The following is a 23,264-nucleotide window of genomic DNA, read 5'->3' as shown; positions in this document are numbered from 1 at the left end:
CTTTTTTTTTTAAATCATGATCCACTTTGGTAGTCTGGGACCTCTCTCAAGATAATTTTAAATGCATAAAATAAAATTTAGCACAGGGTTACAAAGTAAACTGATTATATTTAACTGCAGTTATAAAAAAAATTTTAAAAAACAAGTTCACACACCCCAAATTAAAAAGCTTTGTAAGGGAAAATAAATGTGAAACACTTCTAATTTCTTGGGTGACAGAATGGAACGGAAGGAAAGAGATCAAATAAGTTGAAAAGTATGCATCCTTGTTTGGCTATTTCAGTAAAATAGCAGTAGGTTGAATATGATTTACTCATCCTCGGAATATGTTTATGATTTTAAAAAAATTACCAGCTTTTCCTCTTGGTAGCAAATTCTGCTGATCATATCTCTGTTAAAATAAATGAGGAACCTTCACAAATATCTTCACATTTATTTTTCTAGCAGACTAAAAATAGAGGAATACTTGGTACCCCTATGAGAATTGGAAGAAAGCTGAGCCATTCCTTTAGACACTACGGTGGCTGACTGTCTGGCCACCATTCAATATCTGTTCATCAGAGGTTGGACTCCAGAGAAAGCTGATCCTGGCTGAAATGCAGGAAGCTCAGGCCAATCCCCACTGCCTTTTTTTGGAGGCTGTCTGAAGCAACATGGCTATGAAAAGGCCCTTCAAACACAGGGAAAGGAAATCCTTCCCGAGACTCCTGACTACAAACAAAAATTAAAGAAGTATGTAGCCCTGGCAGGGAAGCTAAAACCCCCGGAGAAACCAAAGTCTGTTGAAGCAAAGAGAGCTGGCATAGATGTGCCTTCAACCAAAGAGTTTCTGTTGTGCACTGCCATTTATGAGGCATGTGGCCTTGGCATTATTCATAATGATATGATTTATAAAAAGGCTAAGGTTTGCAAAGAGCTTTACATACCAGATCTCATTTGATCTTTACCCTTGAGATAATTGCTATGGCTATTATTATTTCTATTTTACAGATAAGGAAACTGAGATACTTGCCCACAGTCATGGAGCTGTGCCAGAAATAGGATTTGAGGGGGATAGCTAGGTGGTGCAGTGGATAGAGCACCGGCCCTGGAGTCAGGAGGACCTGAGTTCAAATCTGGTCTCAGACCAGACACTTGACACTTACTAACTATGTGACCCTGGGCAAGTCACTTAATCCCATTGCCTAGCCAAAAATAGATAAATAAAAACAAACAAACAAAAAGAAATGGGGTTTGAACCCAGGTCTTTCTAAGTCCAGTGTTCTTTCCATCCCTCCCACATTTTGCCTCTAGGCCTGCATTTCCTCATCTGTAAAACTGAAGGATATAGCTAGATTAGGGGTCCTTAACCTTTTTTGTTTCATGGATCTCTTTGGAAGCCTGGTGAAACCTATGAACCCCTTCTCCAAATAATGTTTTTTAAAATAAAATGCACAGGATTGCAAAAGAAGCCAGTGCTATTGCAATACAGCTTCTCTCTGCCCCCCAATAAAGCTAATGCCAGAAATTTGTTTTGCATATCTATACATATTTGCAATGATTTTCATTTTTCTTGTTTCCTGAATGGGTGAGAGAGAAGGAAGGCAGAGAATTTGGAACTGAAAATAAAATAAAATTGAATTTAAAAATAGAAATAAAATGCTAATAATAATAATTGCTAATATTTATATAGCACTTAGTATTGCCAGGCACTGTGCTAAGCACTTTTTAATTATTATCTCATTTGATCCTTACAACAACCCTGGGACATAAGTGCTATTATTTATCCCTATTTTACAGATGAGGAAACTGAAGTAAACAGTGATTAAGTAACTCTCCCAGGGTCACATAGCTAGTAAGTGTCTGAGGCTGGATTTGAACTCGGGCCTTCCTGACTCCAGGTCCAAGACTCTATCCACTGTGCCACCTAAATGCCTGTGAAAAATAAAATTATCAATTTTTTTTTAAATTCATGAACATCTTGAAATCTATAGGGGTTCATGGACCCCAAGTTAAACATCCCCAGGCTGGATGATCTCAAAAGTCACTGTTGGCTCCAAGATTCTCTGCTTTGGTCTCAATTTAGGTAGCACTTGAAGAAACTGATTACAACAGATTATTATAAATGTCTTGGCCAATAGATCCCATATTGCTGGGAGTTAAAACTCTTGAGAAATGTAATAATAAAAATAATAGTAACATGTGGAGAGTAAAGAGTTTAAGTCAGTCTATCAAGAAAACTCTAGAGCTCTTTGTGGGAATAAGGAGTCTTAAGAATTTATACACACACAGACACACACACACACACACACACACATACACACATACATACATATGCATCAAGTTTCTGGAGCATATGCTAAATAAATTGTTGGATTCAAACATAGTCCTCTCCACATAGGGTAAGCTACAGAGTTCCCATGATGAGACCAGATGAAGTGGGAAGACACAGGAAGGACAAGCCTTCATCTGGTGACTGGCAATGAGTATTTGTGACAGACTGGGGCATGAGAGTGACAGCTGCTTGTTCATGGGCAGAAAAAAATGATTTTGTATAGTGGATTGCTCTGCCTTGCAGCTTAAGAAGGATGAAAATGATTCCAAACTGTGAAGTAGAGCTTCCCAAGAGAACTAACATTGTCTTTCTGGCCAAAATGTGGGCTGTGTGTGACGACAATAGCAAAATTATTCCTTCTGGGCCTGTCAGCAAACTGTTTTAAGGAATTCAAGAACTTGTGGAAGAAAGACTCTAAAAAAAAGTTTTTACAGTTAAATGCACTTCAATCCCCTCCCATACCCCCGCCCCAAAGTTACCATTAGCACTTATCTTGGTTAATTTGTTTTTCATATCCAGGGGATTGCAACAGTAATTGAGGTGATTTACTACTGTATCTCTTAGAGGAAACCAAGTGGCATATGAGAAATCTCATATGTGAAATTGTTGCTTTCATACCTGTCTCCTGTATGCTGTGTTTTTCAGCAAAGATGAATCCTTGGTATCTATTATGTATGAAGTGATGAAAAGATAAGATGACCTCTGATGAATGAATAATTGATACTTGCTTACAAAATGCAACATTTCAGGGCAAAAGTAAGATAAAAAATTAGCACCGGTTGTTTAGAATTGTTAAGAGGAAAGTTAAAAAGAATTGTGTCTTTACAGCCAAGGATCATGTCTGATTCTCTATAGCTAAAAGAAACTATGTAACCCCCTACTCATGCTGCTTAAAATGGCACCAGATCTCTCTCTCTGTCTCTCTCTCTCTCTTTCTTTCTCTCTCTCTCTCTTCTGTGTGTGTGTGTATATACATGTATGTGTGTGTGTATATATATGTGTGTGTGTGTGTGTGTGTGTGTGTGTGTGTGTGTGTGTGTGTGTATATCATTTGGACCTTTTAAATCTGGTTCCTGAATTCCTATCTCAATTTGGAATTTCAGAGAGAAATCATTTTATGTGTATTTTATAATCATTTTTTTCATTTCATGCTAAGTATTAATTTTTTTTTTCAGTTTAGGTAGAACAGTAAAAAAAAAAAAAAAGTCACCCCTTTCTGATATTTTCTCTCAAATAGAACAGACAGGTTACACTGGAGCAATGATTTTAATCTACAGGTCAGGGAAAGCTTGTCCTTTGTACTAGGTGCCTTTAGTTCTCAAGAATTGCAACTACGGTCTCCAGCTTGGTGAACCAGATTAGTTTTACATGCGTAGATAGCATCTGCCATTCTCAAATTTGTAACATGAATCCTCCAACCAATTTTCTTTCTCTTCTGGCCTCTGAATCCTTTCCCAAATGGCCCTGAGTCTGCTCTGCTCTTCCTGATTCTTGCGCCTCTCATTCCTGAGAAGGCTAAATGACCTTAGTCAGAGTGTTTAATTTGGTTTCTTTCCATTCCTCATCAAGGCTGCCAATCCATTTATCTTTGTGGGACTCTTAAACATCTTTACAATGTTGGCACTTCTATTTTGAAATTGTGCCTTAAACGGTAATGGATATTTTGTTTCTTTAATGCTTTTGTCTTTTCAAAATATTTTATTCACATCAATCCATATTCTTCTCAGACAGTATGCTCTGACATTCATATAGCTAAATGGCACTGTGGATATAGGGTTGGATTTGGAGTCAGTAGATCTGAGTGTGAATTCTGCCTCAGACACACTAGTGGATGACCCTAGGCAAGTCACTAAACCTCTCTTGGCCTCAGTTTTCTCTTTTGTAAAACCCATCAGCAGGCATACCTTAAAATTGAGCATAAAATGAGGATTGGGCAGCCTGACCTGGTTCCAAAATGTCTGACTTCCACACATGACCACAATTTCCTTTCAGTGGTGACGAGGTGGGAATCTATGGTTAATTCTCTGTCAGTGCTATGTGACTTGGTTGGCAAGAAAGAGAAGAAACTAGGTGAATGCTGCAGTGGCAAGTTTTATCTCCACAGTTTACTAGGGTCTGTTTTTTAGAGGGTAGTGAGTCCTCCATCACTAGAAGAGGTATGACCATTTAAAGGGGATTCCCATTCACTAGGTGGGGCTAGTAAACCTCATGGGCTCTTTCAACTCTGAGAATCTACCTCTGTCTCCTTCTACCACATTTCTTTCCATTGCTCTTTGGTACACCTACAATTTTGACTTCTTTCAGATCATGCTGTACCTTGATTTGTAGGCATATAGCATCACCAGGACAAGCATTAGAGTTTTTAAAAAGATGGGCTATTGATTTACAGAAAAGCTGAGGATCCTTGAAACTTCTATAATTTCCCAAATGTAATCCAGTCAGTCAACAAGCATTTATTAAGTGGTGCTAGGATCTGGAGATACAAGACAAAAACAAAATAGCTCCTGTTCTCAAGGGACTTATATTCTATCTTTGCACTCACCCCTTCCTATTAAATTCTCAGCCCAGTTCATTGTCTAATTGTTATGTCTATCCAAGATGCATACCCTAATAGACTAAATCAGTGTACTGCCCATGCAACTGCATGTCATAACTGGACCAATATCCACTCCTCATCCACTTGGTTTTACTAGGTGGATTACTAGGCTCATCCCTCTTGAGTGGCCATTGATCTCACTGAAGAATCCTTATAGTATTCTAGAGTCAAATGCAATCAATCAACAAGTATTTATTAAATGCCTATTATGTACCAAGCATTATGCTAAATGTTGGGGATAAAAAGAAAATAAAAAAATATTGTCCTTACTTTCAAAGAGGAACTCATTCTAGAGGTGGAGACATCAAGATACACATGTGATAGTTGGAAGTTAATGTCAGAAGTCACTATGGAGGAGGAAAAGGAGGAGAGGAAAAGGCCTCCTGAAGACAGTGGGATTTGAACTAAATCTTGAAGGAAGCCAAAGAAGTTAAAAGGTAGAGTTGAAGAAGGAAAGCATTCATTAAAGGCAAGGCAATGGGGACAGCCAGTGAAAGGACAGAGTTGGGAGTATGATTTTTGCCAAACAGGAGACCATCTATAGAGTCCATTTGGACTCCTGGCAGTGGTGAATACCTTTGGCCACAGTTAACAATGAGGAGCACTAGTAAGCTAATGTGGTTTTTACTCTTTTTCTCCTCTTACTATTTAAAAGAAATTACTAAGAAAATTTCCAAACCACTGTCTTTCCTTTCCATTTTTACTTTTCTCTTCCCTTCTTCCTTGCTCCCTTCTTTTTCTGTTAGAGTGCAGCAAACACTTTTTTTTAAAGCGCTGAGTACACGTACAATTAGCCCACATTACATAGTGAGTTTTTTGAGAGCAGTGATTGTCTTTTAACTTTCTTTGTATCCCCAGCACTTAGCACAGTGCCGTAACAGGTGCTTGTTGACTTGACTTAGTCCCATTTTGCTGATGAGGAACCTGAAGTATCCAGGACTACAGCAACTTGCCATACCTGAGCAGTCCCATACCCAAAGCTCCCTCAGAACTCCTAGTCCCTTTATTTTTTCCAATGAGTTTTTTGCTCATCCCACAGCACCATGTAAATCATGTAAGTGCTTGCATTTTCTGAGTTTCATCAAATTGTTTTTGTTCATGTGGTTTCCTGCTAAATGAGTGTATCATCTGATCCCACATGGCAAAGTCAAGCTCCAAGACTGTTTAATTCATTCCCATTGAGGGCCTGTGGTAAACTCACAAGGCTTCATGCTTTTATTCCAGATATGAAATAGGAACTATGGGCAAATTGGATTGGCCCATCAGGCTCTGGTGGTGAAGGCTGGGAGCTTTTGGTATATATTCTTTTAACACAATTCAACTTAAGGCTGTGGCTTCAGGGCTTTCAACCTTAGGATTCCAGAGCGCCTCTGATTTTTTTTTTTTTTTTTAGTATGAACAAGAAGAAAATACTCTGAAAATACAGAAACTGCCTGGATCACTTTATTTTTACTGTTCACTGACACTACCACATTGTGACAGCAACCCTAAGAAAAAGAAAAGACTAGAGCTAGGTGGCCCAATAGATAAAGTGAAGGACCTGGAGTCGGGAAGACCTGAGTTCAAATCCTACCTCGGATGCTTGCTAGCTGTGTAACCCTGGGCTAATTATATAATCTCTCTCAGCCTCAGTTTCCTCATCTATAACATGGGGATAACAATAGTACCTACCTCATGGAGTTATTGTGAGGTTTAAATATAAAGGGTTTTGCAAACCTCAAAGTGTTATACAAGTACTTATTGTTGTTGTAATTATGATTATTATTAAAAAGTGGTAGACTCGGGGCAGCTAGGTGGCACAGTGGATAGAGCACTGGCCCTGAAGTCAGGAGGATCTGAGTTCAAATTCGGCCTCAGACGAAACACTTGACACTACCTGTGTGACCCTGGGCAAGTCACTTAACCCCAATTGCCTAAAAAAAAAAAGTGGTAGACTAGAATGAAGGCTTAGAAAGAAGGGGAGGACCTGCCTTTAACCTTTTCCTTCCCAAACACACTTCAAGTGTTAAATTTGACTATAATGAAAACTCTTAAATCAGAGATATCTGTGCTGATATCAAATGAATGTCAAACAAAAAACCTTCTTAAGTTATGTAGAAGGATCAAGGAGCTGATAGGAGTTAGGAAAACATTTGGGCAATGTTTTCCTAATTTCAGTGGCAAATTACTTAGACCTCAGTTTTGCTTTTGTGTGTTTTGAGTTTTGTTTTTAAATCTTAGAACAAAACAACAATCAAGAAGGAGAAAACCCTCACTGCACAAATTACTTGCACTCCACATCTTTTGTAGCTCTAGATATTATTTTCTTACAGAAAATGAGGAATTGGCGAGCCCATCCTGCCACTCTTAGAACAAAATTGAACTTAGTTTCCCGAGTGTAGCTGGCACAAAACAAAACAGGATTGAAAAACCAAACAAAAGAAAAGCTCTTCCTGGCTTAAAATACTTAGGCTTACATGGTTCTGTCTTGAACATCATGCAGCTCTTCCAAAATGTCATTTTGATAAGTTAATATAAATGAATCAGAAACATCTGCACCCCATATCTGCCAGAATACACAAGGGTTTAGCCATTAAGTAGAAGAATGTCTGGCTCAATGTGTTTTTGGTTTTAGCGAATCTAAAATGTTTTGAAAAATAGTTAAGTTCTTAAGATGTTTCTTGAACTTGAAGGGCAAGTGGCTTCTCCCATCCATTCCCCAAACTTGGAGTCATTTCTCTTCTTTGTTCCATCTTCTATTTCCCTTGGTACTTCCCAGAGTGCTGGGCAGAGTTGTAGATGAGACTTTGGCAATGGTGCCACCATTGAGCACCATCTCAAAACATTTAGGGGAGGAAGAGAATGACATAATCAATAATAGCAGTTGTTTGTCCTGACAATGGGGAAGTGATGGTCCCAAAAGCAGGCATCTTAAGGAGTGGAGGAATTGTAACTAATGTCTTTTGATGAGGGCAGAAATTCTGTCAATGTAAAAAGACTACAAGTAACTGCTCATAGTAAATAACATAGAGACCTGTTAAATTCCCCTAGAGGCTGCCTCTTCTTGTTTGGACACTGAATGAAGAATCTGGGTGAATGCTAACTAAGAAGATGAAAGTGATTGGCATGCAGTTTCCTTTCAGGTTCCATTATTCAAAGGAGCTGTCCTTCCATTTTATTGACCTTCAGTCTAGCCATCCTGAAATTTTAATCACCAAAGTACTGTGCAGACATCAGTTAGGTCACCCAAATTGTAATTCTATCCGGATTTTGAGATGAAAGAGGAAACCCTTTTGTGTTCTCGGGGCTTCTCTTTCCCCCTTCAAGGGACACTGTCAATCTTTCTTAAACTTCCTAAGTAATCATAATTTCTTTTTTCTCATAGGTTGGAAAGTCTTTATTCTCTGAATTCTTTCTTCAACTGATAATTAAAAATAACCTAGCAGATAGGCATAGGAGTTTGGGGAGGGACATGTCTATTGCACCATCAGAAAACAATTTTAGTACGCCTCCCCTCAAGTCTTGAACTGCTAATTAGTGTCATATTCTCACTGTGTTTTGTTGCAGATTGGCCATAACAAAAGGATTCAAGCCCATTTTGAGGCCTAGAGCATTTATATCTTGTCATAGCTAGCTTTATTGTGATCTACATGCATCTTTGCACTCTTTAAAGCATGAAGACCTTTTCACATTTAAAAAAGTGTTATCAATGTGCTTTTGTGCTGTGAAGTAAGTAGTATATAGAATCCTGGATTTGCAGTCAGGCCCAAATTCAAACCCTGCCTCAGACACTTACTAGCTGTGTGACCCTGGGCAAATAAGTCTAATTTCTGCACCCCAGAACACACTTTTAATTTTAAGTCCTGAATACCTGAAACAGTTGTTGGACACATAGTAGGTGCTTCATAAATGGTTATAGATTTGAATTAAGCCTCAGTTTCCTCATCTCTAAAATGATGATAATAATAGTACTTACCTCAATGGGCTTTTAGGAGTGTCAGAAAGGATAACGTTTGTAAAATGCTTTTCAGACCTTAGTATGAGAGGCACCATGGCAGAGTAGAAGAAGAGTGGCTCTCAGAGAAAGGAGGATCTGAGTTCAAGTTTTCCTCCTGGTATATACTTGCCCTTCTCCTCTCTTAGAGAGGTTAAACCTTAGGGAGGTTCACCTCAACTGGCAACTCTCCAAGACTGTCAGTTGTCAAGCTCTTGCTGATCTTCATTGATAGAATTTCCCGCCGCAGTAAGCTCTCCAGTCTAGAAACCCAAACTAGACAATAGTGTTCCTTCCACATGTGACCTGCCCCGGGAAGAGTATAATGGGGCTATCACCACCTCCCTTGACCAGATCTTTGACTTCTCTTAATGCAACTGAAGCTCACATTAGTTTTTGGAATGCTTTATCACAGTTGACCCCTTGAATTTGCAGTGCAAAGTAGCTAGAAATTTTTCAGACGAGTTGTTGTCTAGCCCTGTCAGTCAATTAGCCAACAAGCATTTGTTAAACGCTCACTATAGGCCATGTCTTCTTCATTTGCTATTTGTGCAATTGATTTCTTGAATCCAAGCATACAACTTTAATTAATTATGGGTTTTTATTATTTTACTATATTTATATTATAATGTGTTATCATTAATTTTTAGTAATTAATCATTTATTAAATGATATCCTGTGGTATTTGACCAATCATTCTAACCTGAGATTTTTTGGGCATCCCAGTTCTTTCACTGAGGGTGTTATTTCCAGCTTCACATAGTTTATTTACAATAGAATAGTCTTCAGGGTTCAGTGCTGGAGGAAAAGGGCGTTGTTTATATGTTTAATCCTTATACTTTTTTATGTACTGTGTGTTGGTCAGTAGTGATGAGAAATGTTTTCAAAAAACTCATATTCCATTGTTATATCACCTGCTTGACCTTTGACAGTTTCTGCTCCTACTGTAAATCTATAAAAATGGAAATAATTATATTGGCTGCTAATGGTGTCATGACCCCTTATCAAATGCTTTGACATTTTTAAGACAGGAAAACTACTTGTACATGAGCCAAGTGATAACCATAAAGTGAAAAGGACCTTTGAGCTCAGTTAGTCCAACCCTCCTGATTTTATGGAGAAGGAAACTAATGGCTTGTTCCAAAAGAACTTTGTTAGCAGAGATGGGACTGGAATTCCTGGGGTAGTGTTCTTTCCCCATACCAGGCTTTCTTTCAAGGTTTACAGGATTTTTTTCAGCCCCTGGAAACATTTTGTAGTATAAAAAAAAAAACTCATTCCTGATCCAATCCACAACTGTTTTTTACCAATACTCCTATGTTTGTAATATTCCCTTGACCCCTTGACAGGCTTCTTACATTCCTTGGCAGTTCACATGCCCTAGTTGGGAACCACTTTTCTACCCAAATACACATAGATTTATCTGTGACCAGTGGAGAGAGGGCCTCACCACCAATACCTCTTTGACATAGTCAATGAGTGCCAGAAGTGGGATTTGAACCTTGGTCTTTCTGGTTTCAAGTCTAAGTACTTTGTCCATTATACCATGCTGCTTCTGGTTAGGGGTCCTTAACCTGGCATAACTGAAGTTGTTTTTTTTTTAAATTTTTTTTTTATTTTGATAGCTGTATTTCAATACATCTGGTTTCCTTTGTAATCCTACATACTTTGTTATACATTTAAAACATTCTGAGAAAAGGATTCACCAGACTGCCGAAGGGATCCATGGCACCAAAAATGTATGGATGTACCTAAGTGAAGACATAATAGACTACAAGATATTTGTTTTCATTGGTGGGAAAGAGGGTGGGATAGTGCAGCATATTTCCAATAATGATCTTTGTGTAAGAAGTGGCATCTAGGAATTGTGTGTTCAAAAAAGGAGGCTGGTTTTACAGTGAGAACAAGGGATAACCCAGCCTGGCACCCCACTACTAACCATGGAGTATGAAAAATACATGGAGGAAGGCCTCCAGAATGTCAGGAAGATACTAACTGGAGGATTTGGGGAAGAGAATTCTACAGGATGAGAAGGTCTGGATGGATTGCAGCCTGAATCTATAGAAGGAAGCACCCACCTCAAGGAAGTATATTGAAGTCACCTGGAATTGTTTTTAATTTCATCTTTGGCTTGACACATAAACTTCTGTTCCAGTCATAAAAGAACTAGTACTCTCAGTGAGATAAAAGTAAAAAATAATAATAATAATGAAAAAAAATGGTGAGAGGAACTAGTCAAAATGAAATATTCCCCTTAAGGTTTTTTTTTAATTGTTTAGATGAAAATCCTGAATTTGGACTAGAGGGAAAGTCTATGTGATATTGGAGGGCTATCTGAGGGATATCTGAACATCCATATCATGTAGAACCTGATTACTCTGAAATAAAATAGAATCTGATGAAGAGATTTGGCTAGAGCCAGTTTGCAGCCTCTCTCTATCTCAGGGCTGTGGCTCTGGGTCTGAGATGGAACACAAGGGTGGGGCAGTTGGAACTTTTCCCAGGGTGGAGAATTTAGAGGGGACTGAGAGACTCTTTGCTGAAGTATTTCATGCCCTGCCCCACCCACTGTCCTGACTTCCTCATCCCTTGTTTAGATCCCAGCAGGGCAGTGGCAATTTATCCCCCTGGTGACTGGACTTTCCAGAAGGTATCCCCAAGTGATGCTGCCTCTTTCCTAGGCTGTACCCCAGATTATCACACTTGCCTTTTCTTTTCCCCAAACCTCTGCTGCTTTCCTCAGTGGAAAAATTTTGCTAGTTAGGTCTATAGCTAGAAGAACTTAGGACATAAAAGTAGCATTTTTTTTGTAGGCTCAAAAAAGTGGCAATTGGCCAATCCAGTAGGCATCTTTCCTAGTACCTGTTGGACGAGGCAAACTAACCCTGATATTAAAGGCACTGATAAGAGAATATTTTATTTGAGTCAAATTTGGGCATATTTAATATGTGTTTACCTTCTCCCTCCTCCCAGCCCCTAAGTCCAATCTTGCATTTTGCTTTTAGGGCCTAAGTACAATTGAAGATTTTCCTTTTTGAGATTCTTTAGTCATTTTAAGGATTCTCTGTTTTAGGGAGACAAAGAATTCTGTACTTTTCACTCACTATCTCTAATTCTGTCTCTTTCAAATACAGCCATGACATTTTGGCAAACATATAAATCTATATACTTTAATTTCTTATTTTATCTTTTCCAATTTAATAATGACCGTTTCTTATTAAGTATACTAGTGAAGCAAAATCTAAGATAACAGCAACTAAGAGTATCTTTCCCTCATCCAAATCACAAAAACATACTAGCATTTCCCCATGGTTGTTCTGATTGGAAAAACAATGTCAAAAAAATACACATACAAGTATACATTTGTGTGTGTGTATGTATATATAATATATGTATGTTTATACATATACACATGTGTATATGCATGTATACACATGCATATGTGTATATGCACACACACACACACACTCCTCATCTGTTATCTGGGCTTAACTTTATCTCTAAGTGAATTTGGATGCTAAATTGAACTCAGCCATGAAGAGATGAACACCAAGGACACTTACCTCTTTGGAACTTGGCCTTTACTTAGAGTTTCATAAATGTATAGACATGAGACTTGAAACCTTCCCATACCTAAAATCCAGGGATCAGGATTTGACTGGTGTAGTTCCATCTCTTTGCAAGGTATTAAGAAATAGGTTATAAGCATTGAAATGTTAGCCTCTGAAGACTATACAGTTAGTAAATAAAGTTAAGGAAAGAAAGAAGGAAGGAGGGGGGAGGGGGGAGGGGGGAGAAAGGAAGGTATTGGACCTTTTCCATCCATGGCACTAAAGATTGGATAATTGAGGGAGATGTTTACTAGATGACATTATATAGCAAATTTTTACTGGTGTGCAAAACTTTTGCTATCAAAAATCCTTGTTTCTTTAAATCTATGAATGTTAGAAACTGGTTTTTAATATCTATATTTATATTACACTTTAAGGTTTGCAAAATGGTTTTGAAATATTATCCTATTTGATCCTCACAAGAACCCTGTGGGGCAGGTGCTATTATTATCCCCACTTTAAATATAAGGAAACTGAGGCAGACAGGGCTTAAGTGATTTGACCAAAGTCACAAAACTAGTTAGTGTCTGATGCTGAATTTTAAATTGGGTCTTCCTAACACCAGGTCTAGTGTTCTATTCTCTGTGCCATCTAGCTTTTGAAAGCTAAAATGAATTATACCATAGTTCAGCAAGCTTAATTGGACAGGCCTTCACTTTCTACTTCTTGGGTTGAAGATGATGGTGATTATGCACTGAGGTAGGAGTTATCTGATCTTATATCTTTTCCTCATCAGGAAACAGTAGGTATGGGGATGTAGGTGTTTGTTTTTTAGTGGTATCTCATAGTAACTTTAATTTTCACATTCTTGAATCTAAGTATTCATTTAGTTAATTTTGATGATCACAGATCTCATCAAGAGTCATAGTCTTTGGACCAGGATGCCTATTCATGCCTGCCCAACTTGGGCAACTGTTGCCCATGCCCTGTCATAAGTTCACCAATAAGTGTCCACCCAATGTGCTAGAATGGGGGGTGGGGTGGGAAGGGCTTCATCACTTTTTGTCTTGACATCAAAAAGATACCAGTGTAATAGCTAGGGATAGCTGTTCTTTACTCCTCCATCTGGCCATGTGACTAGCCACTCCATGTTTCTGTCTCAATCTGTCTGCCTCTTATCTCTAATTTTTTTTTCATACATTTATTTGAGGTCATCCTTAATTCTGGTTCTCTTTTGTAATGTGTTTTGTAATGAGTTGTGGCCTGTTCAACCCTACCATGTGAAGGTTCCATAGCTCTCTGGGTGATAATTCGTTTTTAATACTTTGAAGACTTTATAACTCTTTGAATGACTTACAACCATACAACAATACTAGCAGATTACCTTCAAATAGACCTTTCACTTTGAAAGACATTTGTGGTCATTAAAAGAAGTTCACAGTTTTCTAAAGGCCATCCAGCCTCTGTTCTCCTTCTGTTTCAGTCTGGGTCTAACCCATTGCTTCTTACTGATGGTTCCATCTAGGTTGGACTCAAAGAGTATGGTAGATTATCCTCATAAAAATGTTGTGTATGTGGGAAAATTGACACATATGTCATTTGCCTTTTTCAGTATGAATAAATCTGAAATTTTTCTGTTTGTTTTATCTTCTCCTCCTTTACATACCTATGAATCAATCTCTTAACAAATATCCCAACATTTGTGTTGCTTTCAGCCCTTTTTCCCCCTGAGTATACTTAGCATAGTTCAGCTGCTTTTCCCATCCTTGTTCTCTTCAGATAGGTCTATTTTCCTCCATGAGCCCATTTGGGGATGTGCTGTTTGAGGCCAAGTGTGGTCGCTCCATTGTCCCTGATGGGGAACATAGTTTGTTACAAAAAATCTTTCTAGGCCATGCTCTTCTTTCTTTCTGGTCCTTCCAGAAAACTCAGGGTGTTTTATTTAGGTCTCTTGCCAAATGTTCTTCAAACTGGTTTTTCTCTTTACTGCTTCTCACTGTTTCATGGTGGTGATATTGCTTCTAAATCTTCCATTATTCTCCCCAAAATTTTAGAAATGAGTTTATATTCTGAATAAGTGTTGCTTTTGGTTTTCATCTCTCTCCCTGTCACAAGTAAGTCTAGTGTTTACAGACTAACGTGCTTTTTAGGCTCTTTTGCCTCCTGGTTATGGCAATCGATTTGCATAGGTTAAATTTCTGTTATGAAGCTTATTTTAGTCAGATGTTGATGTCTTTTCTTCCATATATATCAACAAACACTTGACTTTGCTTGGTTTAACTAGTAAAAAGCTGCATGAATTAAGTACTTCAAATTTTCCAATTCTACATAATAAAATACTACATAATAAAAATAAAGCAGAATCCAATTTTTGTCTGAAAAGAAGAAAAGAGTTGGTTTTTTTTTTTTTTGGTTTTGCTCCTAGGCATAAGGTCAATTTATTTAACAGTTGGGTTTGTTGAACCTAGAGCTGTGGAGTATTTGTCAAGATCTTGGTGAGTAATTGCAATTTTAATTATTTTGTCCAACAAAAGAATGAAGCCAGGGAAGTGTCTTAACATTTAAAGGTAGAATACTCACAATCAGACAATAAACCAAACTCTTTTCTAAACAAATCTTTCAAAATTAAATGTCAATGGAGTTATCATAAGTGTTTGTCAATTGAAAAATCATGTAGAAATCCTTTTGATGATATTAAAAGTAAGGTTAGATGTCTGATCCTTTTTTAAATCTTTTATTCACATTTTAATTTCATTTTTTAAATTTAATTTCATAGGAAATGAGTGAGAGGACTGATAATTATGCTGAATATTTTCAATTTCTATCATTATACACTTTTTTCATAACATTTCTGTATCTTTAAATATAGTTCTAATAGGAAGTCACAATTTTATCTCTGACAAAAGAAATGAAAGACAAATGAAAATAAACGATGTTTTCACTTTTTTACTGAAGAATTTACTCATCAGTATAATTTTAGGAGGTTGCAGTAAATAGTTTTGTAATTTTATTGATCTTCAATATAGTTTAAATTAGGGAATACTGATTGAGAGAATATTTTTCCAAATATTGGCAACCAGATCTTATAGGACAGAAATAAAACCATGTTGAAATCTGGTTAATATTACATAGTGTATCACTTCTTCTCTATCAAGCTGATGCTATTACCTCTGCTATAAAGATTAGAGTAGGGTGACAACATAACTTTATTACACCTTGCTTAGTATCATCCAGAACCTAGTTACCCAGTTTATCCCCCAGATATTTGCACATTTCATGATTTATGATAATGGTCGGTATACCCCAAGGATATGTCCTGGGCCCCCTTCTTTTCTCCATTTACAGTTTCTCATTGATGACATCATCAGCTCCTATGGATTTAATTATCATCTTTATGCATACAATTCCCAAATCTATACATTCTAGTCTAGTCCTAATCACATGTAACCAGTACCGTATTGGACATCTTAAACCGATGTCCCATACACATCTCAAAATGGAGATTATTATCTTTCCACCAAAATCTAGCTTTTTTCTGAATTTCCCTAATTCTGTTGAGGGTATTACCATCTTTCTAGTCATCCAGGTTCACAGCTTTGGGTATCATTGTCAACTCTTCCATCTCAATTAGTCTGAGTATTTAAGCAGTTACCATATTTTGTCATTTCTGCCTCCATGATGTTTTTCACATCCCTCTTTTCTCCACTCATATAGCCACCACCTTATATCAGGTTCTCATCACCTCTTGCCTGAATTATTGCAATGGTCTCTTAGATGTTCTCTCTGCTTCAAATATCTCTCTTCTCCAGTTCATTCTCCACATATCTGCTAAAGCCATATTCCTAAAGTATAAATCTGGCTATGTCATTTCTCTTCTCCATAAATTCCAGTGGCTCCCAGTCACTTCTAGGGTAATATGTAATGCCTCTATTTGCATTTAAAGCCTTTCCCAAATTGGCCTCAATCCATCTTTCTAGCAGTATTTCACATTACTCCCCTTCATTCTTCCTGTAGTCCAGTGAAACCGCCCTCATGATGTCATTGGTCCTCTTCAAGAAAGAAGGATGAATCACAACATGATACTACATTTCAGTCCCCATACTCCACACCTCTGCCTCTTAGAATCTCCTTTCTTCAAATTTTCTACAACATTCTACATGAGGACTTTCCTGATCCCACTCTCCTTTACTCCTGCTGGCACTCCTCCCCCCTCCCATCACCTTGTATCTATTTTATCTGTAACTATATTTGTACATGTTGTCTCCTCCCCCATTCTCAAAATATAAGCTTTTTAGGGCATGAAATGTTTGTTTTTGTATCTCTGGTACCTAGCATAGTGTCTGGCACATAGAAGGAACTTAATAAATAAATACATGTTGGTTGATTGATTGGTGATGATTTTCCTGGTATAGAAATAAAAGTTTTAGGTCAATAATTCCAGATTTACATGTATAAATATGGATAATCTTACTCCTTTTCTTATTTTTGGGCATCTCATTATATGTATGTATGTGTATACATATATACACACATGTATATATACATACATATATTTAAATATGTATATACATACATATTTCTAAAAATAAATTAATAGCATATAGCCAATAATATAGCAAGATTCCTATTATGTAAAGCCATTAGGACTTACAAATATAAATACATATAGCTTAGTCTTCCACAACCTCCTTCTTGTGCTAACTTTGGTTTTCTTTGCTTTCCCTTTGTGTTGTCTATTTTTTTTTTTTTGAGAGCATTAAAACTCTGTCTTTGGAGTTTTATTATCCAACAGGGGTAACTAACCATTTGCCTTTCTTATCTCATTCCTTAAACATTTGAGGGGTATTTCCCATTTCTTTTTATATAGATTAAGTATTTCTTTTTTTTTAATCCTCTGAAACCCTTCACCCTTTCATGTATCGTCTGTTAGGATAAGAGGGAAGGAAACCGTAAGGGAAAAAATAAAGTAGTTTTGTGAGTGTTATTGCTTTTTAGTATTTCATATATATACTTGCAACTGGTCTTTCTTATAAGAACTCTGAGGGACTTTGGTCTTACTGGTCTCATTTTGAGGTTGGGTATATTGACACAAGAAGGAAAGTGATTTTCCAGGTATCACAAAGCAATATAATTCCTAGCCTGTAGTGTAATATAACATAACATATGAGACCTTAAATCTATTACATTTACATTGAGCCCTACATGGTTCCTCCTTTCTCAAATGATATGTAACTATTCTTCTTACATTCATATTCAATCTTACATATTCAGTTTTCATATTATCATGGTATTTCTTATTTTATCTGCTTATTTAATCCCATAAATGAGGACATCATCTATGTAGCTGAATGGTGCTCAATAAATATTAAATAATAATGATGGTAGTGAGTAATAATGACTATACTGTAATAACAAAACTCCACCACTGCCTCGTTAGTATCTTCAGAGAAGACAGGGTCTTGGTAACTCATGACTCTTTACTTTAGACAATGTTATCTAAGACATGTTATGAAATGATTTCCCCCAGTGAACTCACAAGGCCTTTTCAAACTTTGTTTTCCAGCCTTATACCCAGAAGTCCACACAGAAGTACATTGTGAAGAATTATTTCTACTATTATCTCTTCAAGTTTTCAGCTGCTTTGGGTGAAGAAATTTTTTACATTACCTTCCTTCCGTTCACCCACTGGAATATTGACCCTTATGTGACCAGAAGGTTGATAATTATATGGGTTGTAAGTATTATCATTATACTCTATAGTCATTTATTATCCTAGTAACTGTATGTTCCCTGGATCACTAAGCCAATACTATTTTGTTCTCCAGTTTTCTCTGGAAAAAGAAATGAGCTCAAAAATACAACTTGACATGTTCCATTAAAATGCTTTTTGTTGCTGTTGTTGAATAACTTGTGTTTCCTAATATTGAACAGAACAAGAGGGTGAGAAGATGGAGGTGTGCCTAGAAAAGACAAATTGACTATTTTTTGTATGTACTAATGAGTGATAAGATTGTTTTCTCTCCATTGGCCCCAGTTAGTTTTTTAAAATTACTTTCATCTTGTTAGTGTCTTTAATTCATTCAACAAATATCAAATACCTGCCATGTGCTGTGTCCTATGGCAAATACCAAGAAGAACAGGGTGTGTCCTTCCTCCGGACATAAAAGGACTTTCAGACTGATTAGAAGACAGAGAAACATTTAATCACAATATGGGGTTTGTTAAAGGATCCTTTTAGATCAGTTTTGCTTGGGGGACATATGCAATTTGATGTTACCAGGGTTTTCCTTAGACTTTGACTTTTTTAGGAGGGTAGAGTTGGATACATGATTCATCAATCAAGAGAAGGGTATGGGGAAACTGAACACCTCTAACAGTTGAAGAGCCAAGAGGGAGGGGCTTCAGGATCAAGGAGATTTGGCTGATAACAGGAAAGATGCAAGTCCCTTGCCCAGACATAAGGCATTAGTTGAACAGTACAAGATTGAGAGCACTGGCCTGGAAGTCAATTCAATGGGAAGCTGCAGGTCCGACTTATCTTGAAGACCCTGACCAATCAGTCGGAGGTAAATTAGAGCAGCTAGAGCCACAGTTTCCCCCATCTAGAGTAAACAAAAGGAAACTCTAGAGCATCAGACCCTCAAAAGGACAAGACTGATTCTCTTGCATGTCCAACCACGGAACCCAGCACAAGATATGTCAATTCCACAAGCATTAATGAAGTGCTTATTATGTGCCAATTACTGTACGAAGCAGTATAAATACAAGCAAACAGATAACCTCTGCCCTCAAGAAGCTTATATTCTAATGAGGAAAAAATAGGTGAAAGAAAGTTGCTTGGAGGGAAGGCAGAAGGAACAAAGGCAGGGAGGGTAAAGTGCAGAAGGTCTACAGAGAATTCAGAGAGGAATAAAGACATGACTGGCTTGGACACTTCCTTTAAAATAGTAGTTCTACTAGGAACCAGCCAATGAGAGGAAGGGGTCATAGGAGTGCAATAAACTTCTAGGATGAAGAGATCACAGGGAGAGAGTGAACTTCCGGGTTGAGAAAGCTATTGTAGTATGGTGAGTCAGGAATGGAGGCTGGAGGGGAATGAAGAGTGTCTCTGTGTGTGTGTGTGTGTGTGTGTGTGTGGCTGGGGGACTATATGTGTTAGGATGGTCTGGTGGCTTTGAGACTAGCCCTCTGTTCAGTATGCCTTTCTGTTTCTTAAGTGCTATATAGTACTCACCCAAATTAACTTAGTAAAGACTACACATGGGCAGTTAGGTGGAGCAATGCATAAAGTGCCAGGCCTGGGATCAGGAAGACTCATGTTCTGAGTTCAAATCTGGCCTCAGTTACTTACTAGCTATATGACCTTGGGCAAGTCACTTAACCCTGTTTGCCTCAGTTTCCTTATCTGTAAAATGAACTGGAGAAGAAAATGGCAAACCACTCCAAGATCTTTGCCAGGAAAACTCCTAAGGAGGTCATGAAGAATTAGGACTGAAATGACTCAATAACAACAACAACCCCAATAATCTAGGCCAGGGATGTCATTTTAATGATGTTTACATTTTAATCTGAGGATATTGCAGCAGCAATGCAGAGAAGGTGTTGATCCATGGAAACAGTAGAAAGAGATTCCTCACTTTGGAACTCTCCGTTCCATTAAAATCACAGGTCCAGTTTCCCTATCTCCTTTATTCCCATTTATAACTTTTTAAATGTAAATATACAAAAATAACAATGTATGATCCTTTCTCAAGACGCTTCTAAAAACCCTATGATTGTATCTTCATGTATACATAAATATTCACTTAATACTTTTTAGCTGGTGTAGATAAATGCCCTCCAGCTTATCTAAAGACTTCTGGGGGAAGGAATGAGTGACTTTAACTTATTTTTTTTTTGGCGGTGGTGGCGGCGGGGGTAATTGAGAGAGGAGAAGCAGTGATTCCCTCACCATCACCCAAACAAGTTATCTCTGGACTAGATGACCTCCAAAGCCCCTTTCAGCTCTAAAATTCTAGGATTCTAGGAGTCTGTAACCCTACAGAGAGAAATGTATTAGCTCTCAATTGCCATTACTTCTCTATTTCTGCCATTGCACTATGCCATGCCTTCTTTCAGCTCTCTGTCTCCCAAGCTTGCCATTCTCTGCAGCCCTACTCATTGCTCAAAGAGCAATTAAAAAAATCCTCAAAAACATATGTAAACTGAGTCAGTCATATCTCCATCTAAATGACTTGAACTTCATACTACTCTTTCTTAAGCTGCCTTGATATGACTGTGGAGCAGTGACCCCTGCTGGAGTAATGCCTCCCAAGAAGGAAACACCTGTTTAAAACTGGGAGGACCTCTCCTTTCATGAAGGATACAGGACAGAGGGTTGTGGAGTCCAAGTTTCTTTCCCATTGATATTCAGACTTTGAAAAATGATCCCCAGGGTTCTCAATGATTTCATTGAATGTGCCAAATTGGTAATCTGGTAATTTTGTAACTTGGAGATATACTGTGGGTTTAATCTGAAAGCTGGTGTGGACCAACTCCTTGTTTCAGAGGCTTGACCAGCTTAATGTTTATGGGACGTCCTCTCTCCCTTTACTCTCATCCCTTCCTCCCCTATGTTGGCTGAGGGCTTTTATTGGGATAAATGAGAATCCTCTTTTTTTTTTTTTTTTTTTGGTGGGCTGGGGAAGTGAAGCTCTAATAGTTACTGTTTATGATACTTTTGGTTCAAAAGCCAAAATATAAAATTTAAAAAAACCCTTTTCATTTTTCTCCCTCCCATAAAGATATTGCGAAGGCAGTGCTGGGGCAAACACATAGCAGCTATTCTGCAATAACACCAAATATGTTGCATTTTTAGTCAAATGTTCAGGCAGCATCCTCTTTAAGTTCATTGCTTTCTATCTATTCATCTTCTTGAGGCAAATGGAGAATCATATGGTCAAATGCCATGCATTGCCTTCATAAAACTTCTCACAAGTATCTCCTGCACTCTTTCCCCTCTTTCGCATTTTTCTGTGGCTTTTTAAAATGGTAGTGGTATATAATGAACTATTTACTGGTGATACTAAGAATTTGCCTCTATATTCCCCTGACCATAACCAATTCATTAGAAAACAAGTTCTACCCATCATGGTGACCCTGACATATCAGCAGAAGGTAAATTTGAGTCACTAGAGCAATAGTTTTCCCCTTATAGAGTGAAAAGAAGGAAAACTGGAAGCCTCAAGTGTGTCAGCCCCTCAAAAGGCTAGGAATATTTCTGCATTTCATATGTGGAGCCCAGCACAGGTGTATGTATATGTGTCATGTGCACATAGACATATAGAGAATGTGTGTATACTAATATATACACACATACACACATACACGTGTATGTATGTATATGGAGAGAGAGAGAGGTTGGTGTTTTTTTGTTTTGGTTTTTGGTTTTTTTGAGGACCACTTGGCAGAGTTCTTTAGCCTATGAAGAAAAAAAAAATGATAGATTTTTTGGACCTACTATTAGGACCTGTGATTTGAATTGTTGTTTTTCCCTTCCCAGAAACAATGATTTATTTTGATCAATACACTTATTTGTCAGCTGGTTCACATCAGAGGGGTTATATCCTATAACAATAAAATGAAGTTGGTCTTTGCCAAAATCCAATTGATTTGAACCACTTGGCTTCATCAGCTCTGCAGAACAATGTAACTACCATGAATACCAACTGAATTCCATTCATTGTATCCCTGCAGTGCTTTGTACATATCAGAATAAACTATTTCCTGGCTTCCCAGATTCTGAAGCAGCAAAGAACCCTAAGGGACAGGCAGAAGGTGGCATGTGCCAGGCGAGTCAAGCCATTACTACCACTTTGACACTGCCATTGAGACAGTCCAGGACCTTGAACCAAAGATACCAAGGAGCAGCAGTGCCCTGTAGACCAGGAACTCTTCCTCAGGCAGTCCCCTGCTGACCTATTAACCAGATGTGTTTCTAAATGGAGACTGGCAGCTAAGTGCCATTCTACCCTGGCTGTATTAGGGCAAAGTAAACCTCCTTTGTTCAATGACTCACAAGAACCTCATTTCATCCAAACATTGAACTTGGACTAAGAGCGTGCTGGCTTTAGAGTCATACCTATAACACCACTGCAGCCTAAAGATGATGGGATCTCTCTATCTGATTTGCAATTGAAATCTTCTCTCTTTATTGTCTCTGCCTATTAGGATATAGGCACCTGGAGAGAAGGGGTTGTATTGCTTTTCTATGTGTATTCCAGCACTACATACACAGTGCTTTGCATATAGTAAGTACCTAATATTTATTCATTCATTCAATGAGTGAATGAATCCATGAATGAATAAATGAATGAAAGTAATAACTTTCCTAATATATGCTGTTGCAGTGGGTAGCTGCTAGCTGGGATGTGCTATAGGGCAATCCATGATTCTCACACTATTAGAAATGAGGGAAGAAAGGAGGGGGCATCATTTGCCTTGGGTAACTCTCCATAGTAGCCTGATAACCATGGGACATAGCTTAGCCTGATTTGTATAGATAGGAAAGACTTTTTGGGGACAGTACATGGGCTTCAGGCTGGTCACACTGCTAGGGGTAAAGTAACACATCGATTCTGGGAAGTAGCCCAGGACCCTAACCAGACGACAAGTTGTTGCTTGCTCTGCTTCTGCTAACCTCTTCACACCCCCTTGGCTTCATTAGGTTGTCATCTGGTGCTCAAACAGTACAGTGAGGAAGACCCCAGAGGGACAGAAAGATACCCCAACCCACTCACTGTTTCTTTGAGCACTTGCGTGTTCTAGCAGCCCACATAATTCCTTTTGAGG

At 38.0% G+C, this 23,264-nt stretch overlaps 1 protein-coding gene across 1 annotated transcript in view; it reads left to right on the top strand.

The window, feature by feature from the left end:
- The window catches only part of SGPP2 (sphingosine-1-phosphate phosphatase 2), a 131,439-nt gene that overhangs the window by 28,723 nt on the left and 79,452 nt on the right, over positions 1-23,264 (top strand). The window contains exon 2 of the mRNA XM_027873437.1: positions 17,998-18,168. Coding sequence (XP_027729238.1) covers positions 17,998-18,168 — 171 coding nt within the window. The remainder of the gene's footprint in view (positions 1-17,997; positions 18,169-23,264) is intronic.

The sequence above is a fragment of the Vombatus ursinus genome, unplaced genomic scaffold (assembly GCF_900497805.2).
Source record: "Vombatus ursinus unplaced genomic scaffold, bare-nosed wombat genome assembly UNPS02014802.1, whole genome shotgun sequence".
Classification (NCBI taxonomy): domain Eukaryota; kingdom Metazoa; phylum Chordata; class Mammalia; order Diprotodontia; family Vombatidae; genus Vombatus; species Vombatus ursinus.
This window is presented reverse-complemented; position numbering and strand designations above follow the sequence as displayed.